At 32.5% G+C, this 19,227-nt stretch overlaps 1 protein-coding gene and 1 long non-coding RNA gene across 4 annotated transcripts in view; one reads left to right on the plus strand and one right to left on the minus strand.

Annotated features, from left to right (window-relative positions):
• LOC146995135 (uncharacterized) overlaps positions 1-19,227 on the minus strand; it is a 427,109-nt gene that overhangs the window by 75,442 nt on the left and 332,440 nt on the right. The window lies entirely within an intron of this gene.
• The window catches only part of LOC118182910 (uncharacterized), a 353,090-nt gene continuing 349,123 nt past the window's right edge, over positions 15,261-19,227 (plus strand). For 2 of the 3 annotated variants that reach the window (XM_085825700.1, XM_085825701.1), the window contains exon 1: positions 18,089-19,099. In XM_085825700.1, coding sequence (XP_085681826.1) covers positions 18,550-19,099 — 550 coding nt within the window. In that variant the 5' untranslated portion in view covers positions 18,089-18,549. Of the gene's footprint in view, positions 16,249-18,088; positions 19,100-19,227 lie in introns of those variants that run through there. The other variant, XM_085825702.1, reaches the window with a different exon arrangement.

Genomic DNA, 19,227 nt, shown 5'->3' on the forward strand with positions numbered 1-19,227 from the left:
CTAAGCTACAGGACTCAGAAAACTCCTTTTACTTAAAACCGCGTTGAAAATAGTGGCTGTAAAGTAAATGTCGTTATGCCACGTAAACCAGCAATAACCGCGAAAGTTCACGCTCCAGAAGTGACGGCAATAGCTTAACTTTCCTTCTAAAACTTGGTATTTAAACTCCTTCTCCACGAGATAGAGTTTGTATTTCTTCACGCACGCTACTAAATTTAAATATTCTGACATTGACAATTAGGGGAATGCAGACTTATAGGAAAGTCTGTAAAAGTAAATAAAATTGGTTATTTAAAATATATATAAATTCCTACAAATTAATAGATGCTTAGCATTATAATTTACCGTAGCATACTGACTGGTCCCGCCCGTCAGAAATCATCTTCAAAAAAAGGCCTTAGTGCCGCCAGTGCACTATTTTTCAAAGACTTCTTGTAATTTGATAAATGTATGTCATCTTTAAAGTACACATTTTGAAACTGATAAACGTTCCGTAAGGCTACTAAGAAATCATATGGAAACTGGGATGCAGCGGATTATCAGAGGGATGTTCTAAGTAGCTTTAGTAGGATTATACCTGTAAAGGCTACAGAGGTTTGACATGTAATGTTACAGGAAGTAACTGTGTAAACAAAATATAGTTTTTGTATGTGGGTTTCCAGAGGATGTATCTGTAAAGATTACAGATATTTAATATATAATATTACAGGATTTAGTTGTTTGAGCGTAACACAGTTTTCGTATGCGGAGTACCAAAGGATGCATCGTAAAGGTTTAAAGATATCGCTAGAAATATAGAAATCATTTTCGTATCAACCATAGAAATCATTTTCATATCAACTTTATCTCAAAGTTTTAAGCCAATATGAAGCGAATGATTGTTTCCTATGTATATTAAATTTGTTTGTTAAAAATGTTAGAATCTTTTCTCAAACTATTTTTCTTTGCATTGTTTGAAACTTATTTCACAGTGAAACTGTGTGAAGTATTTTCTTAATGACGTTTATTTCACAAGATCTGAACAAAATAGATGCCTGGTGGAGTGAATTATAGATGATAGGGGAACAAGAAATTCAGATTTCAGTTTAAAATTGTAAATTCAATACGAAGAAAATCATCAGGAAAAAAATCATATGAATATTTTTATTACTTTTTTACGGTTACTTCTTCTTTTGAACTATCAAGCAAAATATGTTCTTTTATGAAGCAAATTATCATTTGATTTTTTTGTTTCGGAAGCTTATCTAAATCTATGAATCTATTAAATACAGTTATTAAAAATGTTTGAATCTTGACTCAAACGATATATTTTGTTTGGCACAGCTCGAAACTTATTTCACAATGAAATCGTGCATCTTTCTGATGAAGATTTCAAAAGATCAAAACGATATAGGTCTTTGAAGATAATTTAGTAATTATTGATGGTAGGTGAACAATTAATTTAGATTTCAGTTTTAAAATGTAAATTCACTTGGAAGGAAAACTGATTAAAGGAAGCGCATATGAAAATGTTGCTCATTATTTGCAGTTAATTCTATTTTTAATTATTTCTTACTCACAGCAAATTACCATTTGATTTTTTTCCATGAAGCTTATCAAAGTCTATGGATCTTTAAGAGCGTAATTCACAATTCATTAAATAATTTTATTAACAGCTAAGTACGCAATCTCCAAAAATATAGCAAATAGCCCAAAGGCACAATTTGCTCAGAAGAGCTATTAATTTTGTGTTGGCATTTTGCGTTGATTCACTGTAAATGGCGAATCACTTTTTAAACTGTTGCCACCAAAAATTATCGCCCTATATTATATTTGAAGAAATTAAATAATGAAGAATGTGCATAAATGTATGTATGTTTCTCGCATTGTGATAAAACAACGGCATCTAGAGCCATCCAATTTTGAGTGACACAATCCTACTGGGCATCTGGAAGCCCAAATTTGAAATTTCGAATTTGTTTTATTATCAATTTCATATTTTGTAAAACCTAAACGAATTTTTGATTAACAAACTCAAGGATTTCAAAGGGAGGAATGGCAACGTTGTACAGAAAAAAACATTTTTATCTCCAGCGCGTGAGACTGTGTATCGGAAACTCTAAAGATATGATCTTTTAAATATTTTGTGATATTGTTGTTGAATTGAATTTTATGATTTAAGAGCGAAGAACCTAATATTTAATAAATAAAGGTAAGACACAAAACGTTAAAAACGCCCCTTTTAGCGTAATATAAAATCTGAAAGCTTTCGGATTTTTTTCTATTATTTTTATTATATTTTATTCGAATTTTGAGACTTTTTATGTTAACTAACCAGTTATTATGATTTTTATCTTTTACTATACTCTCGTTTTTCTTCACTGGAATGAAAATGAGATTTCACTATATTAAGGCTGAGGTTTTTGAATCTTAGAAATGCACTCGCTTTTACATTCAAGTTTCCGCCAGCTCTATTTAAAAGTTATACCCGGCTTTCGCATCTCGTTAGCTGATGCTTTAAACTCATGCGCCGGTAAAACAACTGAGCCAACTTATTTCCTATTCCACTGAATGTATAGTCTTAGACAACGTTAGTCGCATTTGAATTTTGTCTGTTATTATTTAATTTGTATAGTCACAAGTAGTGGTTCTTCTGTAGCACATTTTGTGCCTTTTATATTCAAATTCCGATAAAAATAAAAAGGTTACTTTAAACTTTTCCAGTACTTTATGATGTATTGAAGCACTTAAAGCGTAGCGATAACTCGCTATATTGCCTAATACTATTAGCAGGACTTAGTTCCTAGATGCAGTTTTAATTGTACAACTTCCAGAATTATTTTTTACAACATGACACATTTTTTTTAATAATAACTAGAACGTGAAACGTTTTTACATTCATATATTCCCTAGTTTCCAGATCGTATGTTTCTTGCAAGAGAAAGAAACAAATTCTGAATATAAATAAAAATACTATATATTCCTCAGGATTACTGGAATTAAAAGCATGTTTCTTGGTATCCAAGAAATAAATCTGTTTTGAACCTAATTCCGTGAATAATTACCGTCTTCAAAAGTAAACTAATAATAAAATAATCTAATCTTTCTATTTCTAAGTAATTCGTAAATTTAACAATGTAACTGTTTTCAATAGGTTTAATAATAACTTTTATATATATAAATAGGTACACTACGCAGAAAAGAAAAAGGACATTTCTATATGATTGACGAAATTCAAACTGCGTTTTCCATGTCTCGAAAGCGCGAATTAAGATATGTATTAAATTTATATATAGCATTGTTCTAATATAGGTATTTTGACACAAAACTGGACCTTTTTCTGAAATGGCACGCCAATTTCTTTCCGTATTTTGATTCTACGACTCAAATTATGCCACTGTGCCACATTTTGTAAAAAGTAGTTTTTAAAAAATTAGCTCTCAGAATTTCAGCTCCTCAATGTTAATTGAATTTAGTATATATTTATTAATATCTCTTTTTTTATTAAATATATTTGATTCTTCCTTTCACATTTCGAAATTTAGGTTCATTCTAAATAAAATTCTCCCATTTTGTATGATTTATTTTTAAAATTTGTATTTTTTAAAAAATTTTATCAATTTTTCGAAAAACATTTTTAATTTAAACCTATAAAGCTTTTACCATCGTCTTAAAGTAGATGTATTTCTAAAGCACACGTGCAAAAAATTCGAGTTTGTTATTCGAAATTTCCTAAGATGTACGTGAATTTACATATTCGCGCGTTTTTAAATTTGGCACATTTGTCATGAGTGATAATAATGCTAAATGTGGTTTACGAATTTTGTTAAAATTACTATAAAGAATGAAAGATGCGTTTTTTGCTCACCGCTCGTGCGCAGTGAAAGGGAAAAGAAAATAGGCCACCGTAAATTAAGAAGTTCACCTAGTGAATTATTCTTGGCGCAAACTGAAAGAAATGCGCCAAGATAAATTTTTAAATTGCTCCGTAAATTTCGCACCAAATTTTACAAAATTTAATATTTAAGCATAATTTGAGTTGTAGAATTGAAAGATGAAAAACAATTGGTATGTTATTTCAGAAAAAGTCCGATTTTATATCAAAATACCTATGTTAGAACAATGCTATATAAAAATCTAATACATATCCTAAGTCGCGCTTTCGAGGCATTAAAAACGCCAGTTGAATTTCGTTAATCGGCTCGATAAAAAGGAGATATAGAACTGTTCCAATTTTTTTTCGCAGTGTACGTGTATATGTTATGGGAATATTTATATTTAAAATTAATTATAATATTCTATTATAATTTTAATACCTTTCTATATGCGTAAATTGTTTTCAGATAGGAATTAGATGTGTTTATTCGTATATTAAAAATATTTTGCTTTGATACTTCTAAGCAAGATAACGATTATTATTTATATATCACAGTAATAATAATTTACGTAAGCTTACTTTTTAAGAAATCTAAAATTTCGTGTATATAAGAAATTGCGAATACATGTAAATGTAAAATACCGCAAAAAGATGCAACTTATTTAAATTATTGTAACCTTTGACCCAAAGTTAATATTACATTTCTTCTAGTGATGAGATATCGAAATATTTGATGTCTGCCAATCTTGTAAATTATTTGTAAGGTTCAAATGCCTGGATCTTCACTTTCATCCTTCATTCTCATCCTAACCTGAAAAACAGTTAAAAGTTTTAAACTAGATTACTTTTACTGATATTCAAAGAAAGGCGTTCATTAAAAAGAATGCAAAATTTAAGGAAACGTTCCATAATGTTCATAATCAAATCTCATTAATAGTAATTTCAGAGAAACTCTTCAGTATATAATTGAGGGGGACGGAAAAGAATAGGCTCGCAGAGTACGTTCGAATGCTAGTTCTCATTCTTAAATCAGAAATTCTTATTAAAGATTTCTGCTTTTTTTTTTTTTTTTTTTTTTTTTTTTTTTTGATTGGGTGTAAATATGTCAATGTTTAGTGCTTTTATTAATTCTTAAGCAAATTTTATTTACAAAATTTCTGCATCCCTATATACATAGGCTGTTCGCACATTTTTTAGATGATTTTGCTTTAACTATGGAAAAATTCGAGTGTTTGGAAGTTGTTTTTTAACTGCAGCCATATTTCTGAACGTATTAATTATCAACTACTACTTGACAATTTTGTTTTCACGCAAACTGGCGGTTTTGCATAAAGCAATGGATGGATGCCTATGTCTGTGTTCTTTCTGAAGAAAATTATTCGTATTGTTACGAAATGTACAGGCGTGGTAAGATGGCTTCCCCGCAAAGCAGTTCTAGGGTTGCCATAAAATGGCAAAGAAGGGCAGGGTTGCCATATTTATCATTCTGAAATGTGCATCATCAATTTGGCGCCCCTGGATGCAGCGCCCGGGAACGGATGTCCCCCGTTGCGCCACCCTAGCTACGCCACTACAGATTGCATTGTGGAAATTGATGAAAGTTTGTTTAATAATTGTGCTCGATTATTACCCGAACAGAGGGTGTTTGGTGGTATATGTAGAGAGTCAAAAGATTCATTTGTTGTCACTGTTCCTAATATAACTGCTTTACCCTTCTTAATAAAATTATTGAAAACATTGCAGATGGAAGCACAATTTATTCTGACAGTTGGAAAGGTTACCAAACAAATATAATAGAAAAAGGACTTCTACATGCTAAAGTTAATCATAAATACAGTTTTATTGATACTGATACAAGAGCTCATAAATCATGTTAAATCCCAAAATAACCGGCTGTAAAAGTTGAGAGAATGTGGGGCAGTGCTAAATGGAGGAACAAGAGTCATAGGGGGCAGTGTGACATCATTTAGAATCTTATTTAACAGAGTTCATATGGCGACAGCATCAGGTCAAAGAAAATAGAGACTGTTTTAAATCTATGTTAAACTCTATATCGGCCCATTTTCCCCCGAAATCCGATTGATTACTTTGATTTTAAATAAAGCGTTTTGATTTTAATTAAAGTGCTTTACTTTATGATTTGTAGCAAAATTTTTAGGTGTAGATTGGCGGCACTTAAAAACCGCCAAATCTGCAGCTGCGGTGGCGTTAATACGTAAGTACCATAAAAACTCTGAACTGCTACTCAAATAATTTTTGCCGAATTACATTCAGAAAATAATCCTCAAGGTTTGAGATTTTTAATTTAATATTTCCTAACTAAATTTCATTTTAATCTGCTAAATAAACAGAGATGTATTTTTGGAAACTACATTCTTAGATGTGTTACTTATTAAACGCAATTTTTCAAATTTTGATTAATTCAAAAATTTTTAAGTAAATGTCTTATTTTTACTTCCTTGTACGAAGTAAAAAGGAAGTATTGTAATCGCGAAATTTTTCAGGCAGCATATTTCAACGAAAATGTCCATTTTTACTGCTATCGAATGCAATTTAACGATGTTTTTGCGTGACATGTGTATACGAAAGGACAGAATAAAGGACTCATTCCCCCCAAAAAAGAAAAAAAATTATAAAACTGATTTAAAATGAATTCTGAGGAGAATTTTTCGTGGCGTCTGTGCGTAGGTACGTATGTACGTATCTCCCATAACTCAAAAACGAGTAACTTCAGAACGTTGAAATTTTGTATATAGGACTGCTATAATATGTAGATGTGCACCTCGTATTTTAGTTGCAATCGGCCGCACCAAAAGTATATAAATGTATGTATATTTATACCCACTCTGTTACTCGGTTCAGTGATCTTAGTTACTTTATTCTTATATATTTGTAAATTGCGCTTTTTTGCTTTAAAAATTATTGAATTATGTTGTTCTTATCTTCCGGTTAAGGTTTTTATACCTTTAGTTAACCTACATGCAATAATTGTGGAATTATCAACAATTTATAAGTTTTTTACGTGCGGCTAAGCCTAATTTCTGATTAGTATGTCGTCCATGTTTGTTTACATTTAAAACTTACCAGAATAGTGGATTTGTTGCCAATCTAGAGAAACTAAGCTTCACAACAACGAAGTAACGTCTTCTTTAATTATTGCGAATTTAATTATGCTTAATTCATTATGGAATTAACATTTAAGTTATTAGCTTATTCTTATGTAGAAATTGTAACTTAAATTGTTTTTTAATTGTTTTAACTGTATTTGGTGTTTTATGTTTTTCTATAGCTGTAAAATTTTAATGAAAATATTTTAAATTTTATGTATTTTTGCCTTGCTGCGATGTGAGAACTGAATTAATTAGTAGCGCATGCGCATTAGGTAAGCGGCGCTGAATCGTCTGCGAAAAAGTTTTTTTTATTATTATTATTGGTTTAATTTCTTTTATATATCGTTTTGGATTTATTATAGTATTTGAATAGAACTTATGGTAATTCTTCAGATGATATAATTTTTGTGCACTCTGCGTTTTAAAATGATTGTTAATGCTGTTAAGTGAACGTAGCGCCGAAGTGTCGCTTTGGTAAGTAAATATAGTGATCTTCAAAAGAGTGCATTTATTCTAATGTGGTCTAAGCTCTATCGACGAAGTAGATTTAATTCAAAATTCGTTAACTGTTAATTCAATATGTTTAAATTAAATGTGGGAAAATTGCGTATGATTTAATATTCCATACAAACAAACATGTGCTGTACACATCATATTTTTTCTTATTAATCTCATTTGAAGGCCTCAAAAGATTTGAAAGCTCTTTTGGCATTTGTATTCGGATTAGAGAAAATTTAGAATTCTTCCTAACTTTTAACTAATCCTTTTTGACAGTTCTAAAGAGTATTTTTAAGTTTTGAAAATATTTAATATTGTCAGTACATCCTACTGCGTAATAACTTAGTATGAGAAGCTTTATCGAAATATGATCCGAAGCATAAAAGTACAGACTTTCACTTGATTTAACAGCTCATGATTTTGATAAGGGTTTAATAAGAGACAGATTTATACAACTTCTGTTACAGATATTGTAAGCTTAAGGATGACGGTAACGTAAGAAAATTATAACATTGATATTAACATCCTAGAGTTGAAACTTAATTATATTCAGACATTGTTCAAATGAGAAAATATGTCCATGATGACATGTATGAAAATGTCCATGTAGTATGTCCATTCTGACATGTTGTTGAAGTAAAACGCATTCACTGGTTTTTTAAATTCAAAGTTCGTTTTTGGTGGGTATTTTCTGGGACAGTCATGCTGCGCAAAACAAATGGTAAAATGCGTAATATAAATTTATAATTCCAAAGTTCATAATAAAAATACAATGATGAAAAAGACCTATTGTGAGAAAAATTCATAATTAAGATCAACAGAATTTCTTCATATTGAAAGGAACGTGAAAAACGCTCAATGCTACAAAACGAATGACATGACGTGCTAAAAAATTTACATAATGGGCAAAGATTATGGAAAATAAGTAAAATCATGTATTGCTAAAATGCTTGAGTAACAGTTATTAAAAGGGTTTAAAATAAATGGTAAAATCTAATATCTTTTTCAAATTTAAACAAATCAAAACGTGAATGCTTTACTTTAAAATATCCAATGACAAATAAAAACTTTCAAAATATTTAAATTGGAAATTTTAAAAAGAGTCTATTAAAACAAGACGCACCATCAAAGAAATACTACAATTGCTTACATATTCCCTTTTTCCCTTTAGAAGACTGCGACGCATCAGGCAAGTATAATCAATTTTTAAACATGTCAGTTGAACTCCTTCTCCCGACTTTTAGTAAACTCTCATTCTGCGTACCTAAGAGCGTTTGTCATTTATTAAGAATTTTATGACTGATGTAGAGCTGATATATTGGAAAGGAATGGGGTTGCACAGAAATTTCAAAGCTATGTATGTTCAAATATCATATAGTGATAGCTTGTAAAGGCATTAGGTTATTTTAAAGCTTGAGACATGAACAAGGAACAATGCCCTCGCCGGGACGTGAACCTGAGCCTCTCGAATACGAGCCAAGTGTGCTACCGTTACATCATCGGAGGCATGCTGGAACGACTGGGCCATGGACATGCTGGAACGAAAGCCGACTGGAGATTAGGGGCCCAATCGCAAAATCCTGGTTATGACTAATTATCATCCACGAACTTTTAGTTCGGGCTCCATTGGAGAGTTATGTTTTTTTTTTTTTTTTTTTTTTTTTTTTTTTTTTTTTTTTTCTGAAGGAGGTGTGAAAAATGAGCAATGCACTCGCCAGGATTCGAACATGGACCTCACGAATGCGCACCGAGTGTGCTACTGTTACGCCCACGAAAGCATACTGGAAGGTGGAAGAATATACCTTATAAGCAATATCATATCGTTGTGTGTTATCCGCTTTGGCGGTAATTCCAAGATTAATATTATGTACACCTTATAAGCAATATTGATTGTCAACGGCCGTACCATACTGAAAGTACTGTACTGAAAGTATACTGAAAGAGTCCATGGTCACGTCTCGTCCGATCACCGAAGTTAAGCGGCATCGACCGAGGTCAGTACTTGTGAGGGTGAACACAAGGAACGCAAGGATCTGATTTATGAATCTGTGACAAGATCCCACGTTTTGCAAAATGTCTGCCAATTTAATGAAATATTAGTCTGATGCGATTTTGATGGATTGCGTTATTTTCCGTTCCTAAGCTTAATGCCGAATGTAATTTAATCCACTCTTTTTCCACTATTGCAGATATTTGGATGTTGCAAACACAAATATTGAATAACTAACTACATCAAAAGTTGACCCCCCCCCAAAAAAAAATCTCTCTTTAAAATTCGAAAGCTTTCATTGAGACTTTGAGATTCACAAAAGAGGATACGGAACGAAATCGGTGTAAATCGGAATTTAAAGCATTCGTGATATGTGAGTTGTCGCTTTAATTGAATAATTAGGGAGAAATAATTTAAACAAGTAGTCAGCTGTTTTGGAAAGAACGTCTTTCCGGCGCGAATTCAAGGAGTTGTCTGTGAGTCACTGATCCTGTTCATCCAAAATGTTTGGATAAAAGCCACAAAGAAGTAGGCTCTTCCAGTTCGCATCTCTCCGTGCCTCAGAGATACAGTCAGTATGGAGAAGATCGGAAGCAGTTGTCCCTCCCCAGACAGTCTGAAACCGCGGGGACATTCCGCGGAGCGACCGAGCAACAAATTGAAGAAGATCCCACGTTGTGCAAAATGTCGGAATCACGGTAAGACTGCCAATTTAAAAGGACACAAAACCAAATGCAGTTTTAAAGACTGCCAATGCGGAAAATGCGAGGTAGTTGACGCGCGCCGGAAAGCCTGTGCGAATGCAGTCAGGATGGCCCGGCAAGAAGCCTTTGATGACGGTAAGCATGTAGAAACGACCACTGTCCATCTTTCAGTGTGGCGGCCTTTCTGCGAAAAAGGTGAGCTCTTTATTTAATAACGCATTTGACAAGTCTTAAGATTAATAAAAATACGTTTTACAACTTCCTACAAAAAATTTTATACATAACCGGAATAAATTTTAAAATGCCTCTCTGGCCATCTGTAGAAGTTGTTATACTGAAAAAAGAAATTAAAAAAAAATCTCAACAATAAACTTTTTTTTATTTTTTTTAAATAATTAAAAAAAATTTAAAATTTTATTCAATTTGTAATACGGACTAACATGAAGGAATTTTCAATTATCGTTTTTAAAAAAATTTTATATTTGTATATGATCTAAATACATATTTTAATTTCTTCTGTTCCCTTTAAGCAATATCCTTTTATTTATCATAAATTCAACAATTCTTCATGTTTACGTTATAATAACTTTTTTAATTTAATTTTTTCTTTTTCAAGAGTTTTCTCATCTTTACAAAATTTTGTTTATTTTAAGTTAAGAGAAAATGTTTCTTAATAACTTTTTAACTTACTTTTGAACTTACACCTTTTTAAATTTTAATTAATTAATTCCATTATTTATGCTTTCTAATTGCATAAATTTTGTATATGAAAAATTAAAACAAAATTTAGTTTAGTTGTTCAACCTATAAATGTTATGTCTAAAATACCCATGGTTAATTTTTATTTTTTAAAATAAATTATTATGTGGACTTTAGCATTTCAATTAAAAATTATGTAATTTTTAATTGAATTCATATTGTAATTAATTTGTAACTCAAATAATAACCTGCTAGAAAAAAAATCGGCGACAGTTGTCTTGTTAATATTGTGAGTTATTATTTTGCAAGACAAAAATTTATGAGATAATTATCTATATGTAACTCCTCTATTTAATACTAATAACAGTTTAAAGGAAAACAAACGTCCCAATTAAGAAAAATAAAGCAATCTGTTTCATTACGTTTTAGTAATAATCGCTTTCTGAAGATAAATATTAGAATAGGATTCTTAATATTAAATTAATGATATAATTAATTAAATGAATTAAATAGTTAAAAAGATAGAAATAATTAAATGAATGGGGAGATATACAGATAATGCATTGTAATTTTAAATTTGAATGATAGCAAATACTGCTTTGCGTATTAGTAAAAAATTTTCAGTTTTTAATTTTAATCCATTTTGGAACATGTTATCGCATTCCTTAACATGAAAATTAGTTTTTATAAGCTGACGTCGAAAACATATGTTTTTATGATAACACGAATCACTGCATAGACCCACAGGGCTCAGAACTAGGGCTCCGGATTTCAAGCAGCCCGAAAAATCTTCCTGTATCTCTTCAGATCCCTGTGTTCCTAGTACTAAAATAAGGATACGAACCTTGATGAAAATAACGTCTAGGACTCGGAAAATCTTAGTCCTACTTGGAAAGGTACTAATAGCAAACTTTTAATTCTTTCCATTCCCAAACCTCTCCCTTTCAAAATTATTAAGAATAGAATGAATAAAAAAACGCTTCTTTCTTTGTGCTTAAATAAGTTTATTTTAGTATAATATGCTATTTAATTCAGATAGGAGTAAATGAAGGATTTAAATGCTTATATTTCCTTCCAGAATTAAATAAATATGAAACTGTTCAACAACATTACATTTCCAATTCAATAATACAGTTCCTAATATATAGATGAATAATTATTAGCCCAGACAATTATAAAAAAGTACTGTATTTTTTATTTAAAACTTTTAACATAAGACTAATGTAATTTGTTCATAAATAACATTAATTCCTGATCCAGGTGTGACCTACACATGCATTATATTTAGTGACAGAGGTGTGCTTGCAATGTTTAGTCCAAAGCGGCGTTAGCCAAAATGGACTATTAGTCTCAAAAGGGCATTTTACGCTACATTATTAAAAGCGTTGAATCCTTTTTCAGATTGTTGCTACCAAATATTATAGCCCTGTATTATGTTTAAAGGTCTTAAATAATGAAAAATCTGTATGAATGTACGTATGTTTCTCGCATTGTGAAAAAACAAAGGTACCTAGAGCCATCAAATATATTTTTTTTTAATGGCTATAAAAAATTAGGTCATTTTAGGCTTTTGCCATTACTAAGGCCAGAAATGGTGGTCGTTTTATTACGAAGGCACCTAATGGACTGCCGCGATTATCCCCTCTGAGGGGACACACAATTCACATCTATGCCTTCTCCAAGATGCGGGTCCTTTGATTTCGCAGTTGGCTTTTCCCTAACCATTGTACCATAAAATTTTAAATAACGTAGTACTCCACCCCAACATGGGCACTTGGAAGACCGAATTTTGTATTTCGAATTTATTTTATTATCTATTTCATATTTTGCATAACTTTAACGAATTTTTGATTAAAAAGCTCAACTATTTCAAAACGAGCAGTGGCAACACTACGGAACAAAAAAACTTTTATCTCCAGCGCGTCTATCGAAAATTTTAAAGATATGTTGTTTTTAAATATGTTTAGCTCAAATGCTCTCCAAAAGTGTATGTGCGTGTAAATAAAATTTTAAAAAAAAAACGCCTCTTTGAGTGTAATGTAAAATCTAAAAGCTTTCAGGTTTTTTTTTTTTTTTTTTTTTTTTTTTCAGTTTATTTATCCGCCAGAAATTAATAATCTGACAAAGAAATAAAACAAATACTTTCAAATTAATAAAACAATACGTTGCTTGCTTTTTGTAATAGTTAACTGAAATGTCATAATGGATAAGCAAAATGGGACTTTAAACAAGAATGAACGTCTGCAAGAAACAGGCTGTTGAAATATATAATAATATTTCGACCTTTTATAATACGCGTAAGTCATTGAGAATAATTTGCAAAGAATTTTATCTTCCAGTTCATTGCTGACTATACTTCTGCTGGTATAGTGCAAATATTTCATTGAGGAGAAAGCAAAATAAACAGAAAAACTGACAATCATGAAAATATTTTTTAAAATTTAATTATAAACAATCCTTTGTGCTTAATGCTTCTTATTCTTCTGATATTCTCGTACTTCAATGCATAATGCAAAATAATTTCATACTGACTTAAAAAGAGAAATAGCATTGAGTAGCAAAAAAAAAAAAAAAAAAAAAACATTTAATGTTCATTATGTAATTTTTTGTTAAGTGGAAAGGAATAATTTGTTTATTGTAATATTATATACCATAATTTGCATAAGCAAAATGAAAAATTCATCGATGTATTTTTAACGAAATCATTCTATTTTAGCATTTTATTTTATTCGTAATGTAACGCCTGATCTTCAATGGTTAATATACTTATAATTTATAAGCAAGCAAAATTATAGTGTCGTATACTTTATAATACTTGTTATGAAACTACATGTATATAATGAAAGCAGTAGACTTAGATGTAATGATATAGAAATTTTGATTACATAATTACTAAGATCCATAATGAAGAGCAAATTTGGCAACCGAAGCAGATTGAAAATCCATCTTTAGTTGAATTGACATTTGCGACTTCAATTCCGTTGGCACTTTAATCGTGCCTATATTTACATACATATTTTATATTATATATATAGAATATTCACATTTTTTTAAATTGTTGTGGTAGGAACAGAGCAGCTAGACACCATTCTTAGTGAGAACAGAGGTAGAAGCAAAATGTGCAATTATTCAAATACGGCAACTTATTAAGAGAAAGTTTCGATTTAAGTTTCCAGTTAGCTACGTCATCACCATTATTAAGCCATACTTATGGGTTGATCTCGGAATGCCACAGTCCAGAAAAGTAGTTACTGTTTTTAGAGCAAAGAGGAGAAATATCAAATTAAAAATGAGAAATTAAGGAGCTATTGCTAAATTGCTAAATTTGGCTCATTTTTTTTATCTTACATATACATACGTGCGCTTGTAAGTACTACATTATAGTATAATGCACACGCTAATATATATATATATAAAGAATTTTTTATTCAGAAGATTGTCTTATCCCATTCGATTTTCGAATATATATAATATCTTAGCTTTTATATACACTAATGGATTTTATATAAACTATGATATTTATTCAAAGTAGATATATCTACACAAATATCTGATTATATGTTTTATATATATGATCTATCAAACGTTTTCTGAAAGATATTTTCGGTTTTTTATTATATATCCAAAGCATATCCAAAATCCATCTATGATCTTTACCATCAAGACGTAATTGTTTAGTATATTCATTAAATCAATATTTTGTTATTAAATTGACTTTTTAGTGTACCAGTAAGAAATTATCTGCATACTCTGTAGGTATAAATGCTTTTTCCAAAACATCTAAATATCAATATTATCCTAAAGATTAGTTTGGGCAATAATGCATTAAAAGAGTAATAATTAAATAGAAAAGTTCATCTACCGACCTCCCCCGCCCCTAATTTGAGTAATTCTTCCTTTTATTCCTCGAGTGAAAGTGCTTGTTAAAGTAATTTTTCAGCGATTTCCCATAAAAATCTTAGGCCTTTTTTTGAGTTCTATTAAATTTTATGGTATTGAAATCATAGAAAGAACTTTATGTAACAGTTATATTTTCCTCCTTGACAGCGGAATAAGAAGGGGAGAAATTTTAAACTCAACCAATACTGACCCGAAATAATAAGTGTTAAACTGTTTTTGAATTTCCTGTTAAATAATAAAAGGGCAAATTTAGACGATCTACAGTTTTCTAAAAATAGTACGGTAAAGAAAATGTAATAGCTTGTTATATGCCTGATATATTTTTGGTTTACTCTGAGGCAGCCAGGAAACATCTTATCATATCTTTATTATCGGAAGCCCGACAATCAGAAAGAGATACAGTACCAGGAAACTTTACAAAAGTCCTCTACTATTCTTTTCCCGAGTTGGGACGCCCATTAGCGGCAACCCTGCGAACGGGAGGTAGCAAGTGAGACTTTCAATCGAGAGGCCGGCTTTCGCATCGTTCGCGGCGGCGCATGAATACAGAGTGTCCGATAAACCGCGTCCTCACCTAGGGCTTCATTCCTCCACTTTCTCTCAGACGATCCGCATGTCGCGCTCGAGTCTTCCGTAGCTCCGCCGCTATCGTCACCCCCCCCATGAGGAAAGAAAAGAATACATACACTGCTTAAGGAATTCCCGCTGCACATTTCCGAAGCTTCCCCCCCCCCATTCAATGAGCGCATGTGGAACAATGAACTGATCGTCTCGCGTAAATTACCAACTAGTGAGCTGCTATTTAAGGTGCTGTTAAGCGCAGCGGATGTTTGGCGCGCTTGTTTTCAACATTCGCACTGCCATCTATCGAACGTGAGTAGTGGCAGATGACGAAACGGTCACGGACGACGCTAGTGTCGTCACGTGACTAACCAACCACTTTGAGCACTAAATACGAACTGAAAATGCGAATGCGTGTCTTGGAATCACGGGGTCGACTGCACCAGAGCGAAAGATCTCTGGACCGCGACGATCCGTATCTTCTGCAGGATAGCATGGCCGATGAACCACCGGAGAGAGAAGTCCCGTCTTCCGAAGTCCCAGATCCTGCTTTCAGGAACGGCGATCCGAATAATCCCGCGGAAACGAGTGGTGAGAAGCTAAACGGCAAAGATCAGAAACCCCGGCACCCAAAGTGTGCAAGATGTCGGAATCACGGTATATTAGAAGATATCAAAGGACATAAACGATATTGCAGGTTTATGAAATGTCGTTGTGCAAAGTGTAAATTAATACAAGAACGACAGAAAGTGATGGCAAAGCAGGTTGCACTGAGGAGGGAACAGGCGATGGATGAAAAGATGGGAAGAACTCCTGTTTATAGTCAGGAACCTGTGCTCCCCAGTGAAACGACACCATCACCAACTGCCACAACATTTTCACCTCGAATGGCATCACCCTTTCAAACTACATCAGCTTTTAAAGCAGCAGGTAAGACAAACAATTATCTTCAAAATATTTCCTCGCCTCTTCTCTAGAGTATTCGGCACTGATTCATTTTAACCCTGTACGAATTCATCCCTAGTATTCGAAAGTTGAGCCTTTTAAATCTAAGTTTTATTCAATAATGTTTTACAATTGTGTGTCTTTCTGAGTTTAGATCTGAATGTAAGGTTTGTTTGGTTACAAAAGAAAATTGTAGAAAAATATTTAGAATCGTTTTAGCATTATGGAATAAATATAATCCCAATGCTATATGTTTGTAACGTATTGCTGTAAGTACTTTTATGCAATATTTATCTAAATATCTTTGATAGTGCATGCAGAAACTAAGTGAAAAATGGCACAGGCTAACCTTTTGATACAATGTAAAGTACATATGTTAAAATTTTAATACAATATGTTAATATCATTAATTACGCATAAAAATCCAATCAGAATTTTAGCACATTTAGCTGAAACTTGTCTTAATCTCAAACAGCATCGGCATTCAGTCCGATATGGGTATTTATTCCCTATAATCTTAGTATACTGTATGCATTATTAATTCACACAAAGTATCTTAAGATTCTGAAGTACGGCTTATGTTCTTGGGAGTTTTCTGCTATGTATTAGTTTTATTTTACTACGTATGTTCATCTATAGTTCGTTTTTTGTCTTTATGCCAATTTCTCTATGTATATGGGTGTTTTACATTATATGGTGTGTATAATATATATGTCTCCAGCGCTTCGCCAAAGCCACGAATTTATTAATTTGAGAAAAATGCCTTTAAAAAGTTTTTCATTTATGTATATCTGATAGAATAGGCAATTCCAACAGGGTCAAAATGGAAGAAATTCCAAAAATTTTAATCATTACACGAAAGAATTCAAAACATGCTTTAACTTAAATACATGTAATCACATTCCTGAGAAAAGAGAACTATTAGATCAGTTCTGTATGAATTGCATACCAGAGAAGTAAAAAAAAAAAAAAATCTGCGAATAAACTTTACAGTATCAATGCACCTATGAATGTAATTTTCTGTACCAGAACATTTCCCTTTTTAAAATTTGTTACATTTATAAAAAGAGTTATTTAAAATCTAAGCAAATATATTGTTTTCTTTTAAGCTTGTAGTGCTTTAATTTGTTGTCCTCTGAGCGAAATTATTGCGAATGCTCATCATCTTTGCAAAGTAAACCAGGAAATAAGACATAAGCGAAGCGTAAAATGAAATGTATGATATCCAGTTAATGTAGCTTATGATGAAATTTGCATCTTAATTTAATTTCAAATCAAATGCTTTAAACGTCCTAAGACGCTGAAAACATAATCTGAAAAAAAATTCTTCTTGATACAAAATGCATGAAATGCTGAATTCATTAAGTTATGAATCCATTATAGGTTGTTGAGTACAATATATCAGGAGAAGGAAATTGAGGTAGATTTAATAGTAAATGAAATAACAAAATATTACTTTTTGTCAGAATATTAGCTTCATATTCAAGAACTACATACTTTATTTAAGGAACTGATTTTTATCCCTAATAACATTTAATTTAATTTTAAAATATTTAACATTTAATTTTAAAAGAAGAGTTACACATTGTTCTGTTTAAAGACCTAGAAAAATCCACGCTGTTTCACAAAACAGAAGAGGATAAATTTATATTTACTTTGGGGAACATAATGTTTACAATATACTTGCATAAAAGTGATGCATGTATAAGAGTTTAGGGTCATTTTTCAACGATTCATATAGTTTCGTTTTTTGTCATCTAGCCAAAGTACAGACAATTTGGAAAGGAATCATCTTTCCCCATATATTATATTCAGATTCTGTGGATCTTTCGCTTAATTGGTGCAGCCGCGTTCCGGAGAACGATTTGGAAAGTTATATGGCAACCCTTTTGGGAGGGTGAAGAAAAAAGGAAGAAGAGCGATCAGTTACAAAGTTGTTACATCTCGGCGAATACGCGCGGCTCTGTCTCAGAAGCTGCGCGCGGCGTCCGATTAAAGCGCTCGCCCGTTTCACTCTCACTCTGACAGCGGGGAGAACTACAAGCACTCGTTCCACGTTCAAGTCGATTGGTTTGTTTCTCCGCCCAAGTCGTTTGTGAGTGGCAAAAAAAAAAAATTCTTTCGGCCTTCATTGGAACAAAGCTGATGCGGAAGAAAAGACGGATGATGTTTATCATCGGCGCTCAATTTCTCGTCTCTCATTCAGAGGAGAATCGGAGAGGTTTCGCACTGCCACCTGTCGACGAGGTTTGCAGAGAGAAGCGCAAGTGACTGTGCCGGCGCTAGATGTCGACCGGCTATCGTCACGTGACTCGTCTCCCCGTTCATAGCACCAAATACAAAATCGGAATGAAAGTGCGGTTCGTGGAGACACGAGGTCGACTTCACGAGAGACCGAGCGTTCCGCGGCAAGACGACTCTCAGATGGACAACTCAAACGAAGAGGAGATAGATGTAGTGACCTGCCCTCCTGATCCTCAACCATCTGCCGAAAGCGGAGGGTTAGCTGCCAACACTGACACGAAACCCACTCGCAGACCAAATTGTGCAAGATGTCGGAATCACGGTGTAAAAAAACAAGTGAAAAGTCACAAACGATATTGTCCGTATAAGGACTGCGTGTGTAAATTCTGCTTGCTGATTGTAGAGAGGCAGAGAGTGATGGCCTTGCAAGTTGCCCTGCGAAGAGCAGAGGCTCAGGACTTGGCTAGGGGTATTAATCCAAACGCCGATAACCAGCCTGTGCTACCTCATGAATCTCCACCGCGATCTTCTCCGGAACAAATACCCTTGAGACCGTCTCCAGTTCATGTTTCGGCGTTTAAGCCAGCAGGAGGTAGGTTGCTTCTGTTAATTAGCAATATGTAAACCTACGATGAGAGTAGTTAAGTATTTTTTTCATTTCTGTAATGCGTTTGAATGTTTATCACCCTTTTATTAATAATGGAGGTTTTAATGCTTGAA

This window comes from Stegodyphus dumicola, chromosome 10 (assembly GCF_044657685.1).
Source record: "Stegodyphus dumicola isolate Sdum_Otavi_A_Nest chromosome 10, ASM4465768v1".
Classification (NCBI taxonomy): Eukaryota; Metazoa; Arthropoda; class Arachnida; order Araneae; family Eresidae; genus Stegodyphus; species Stegodyphus dumicola.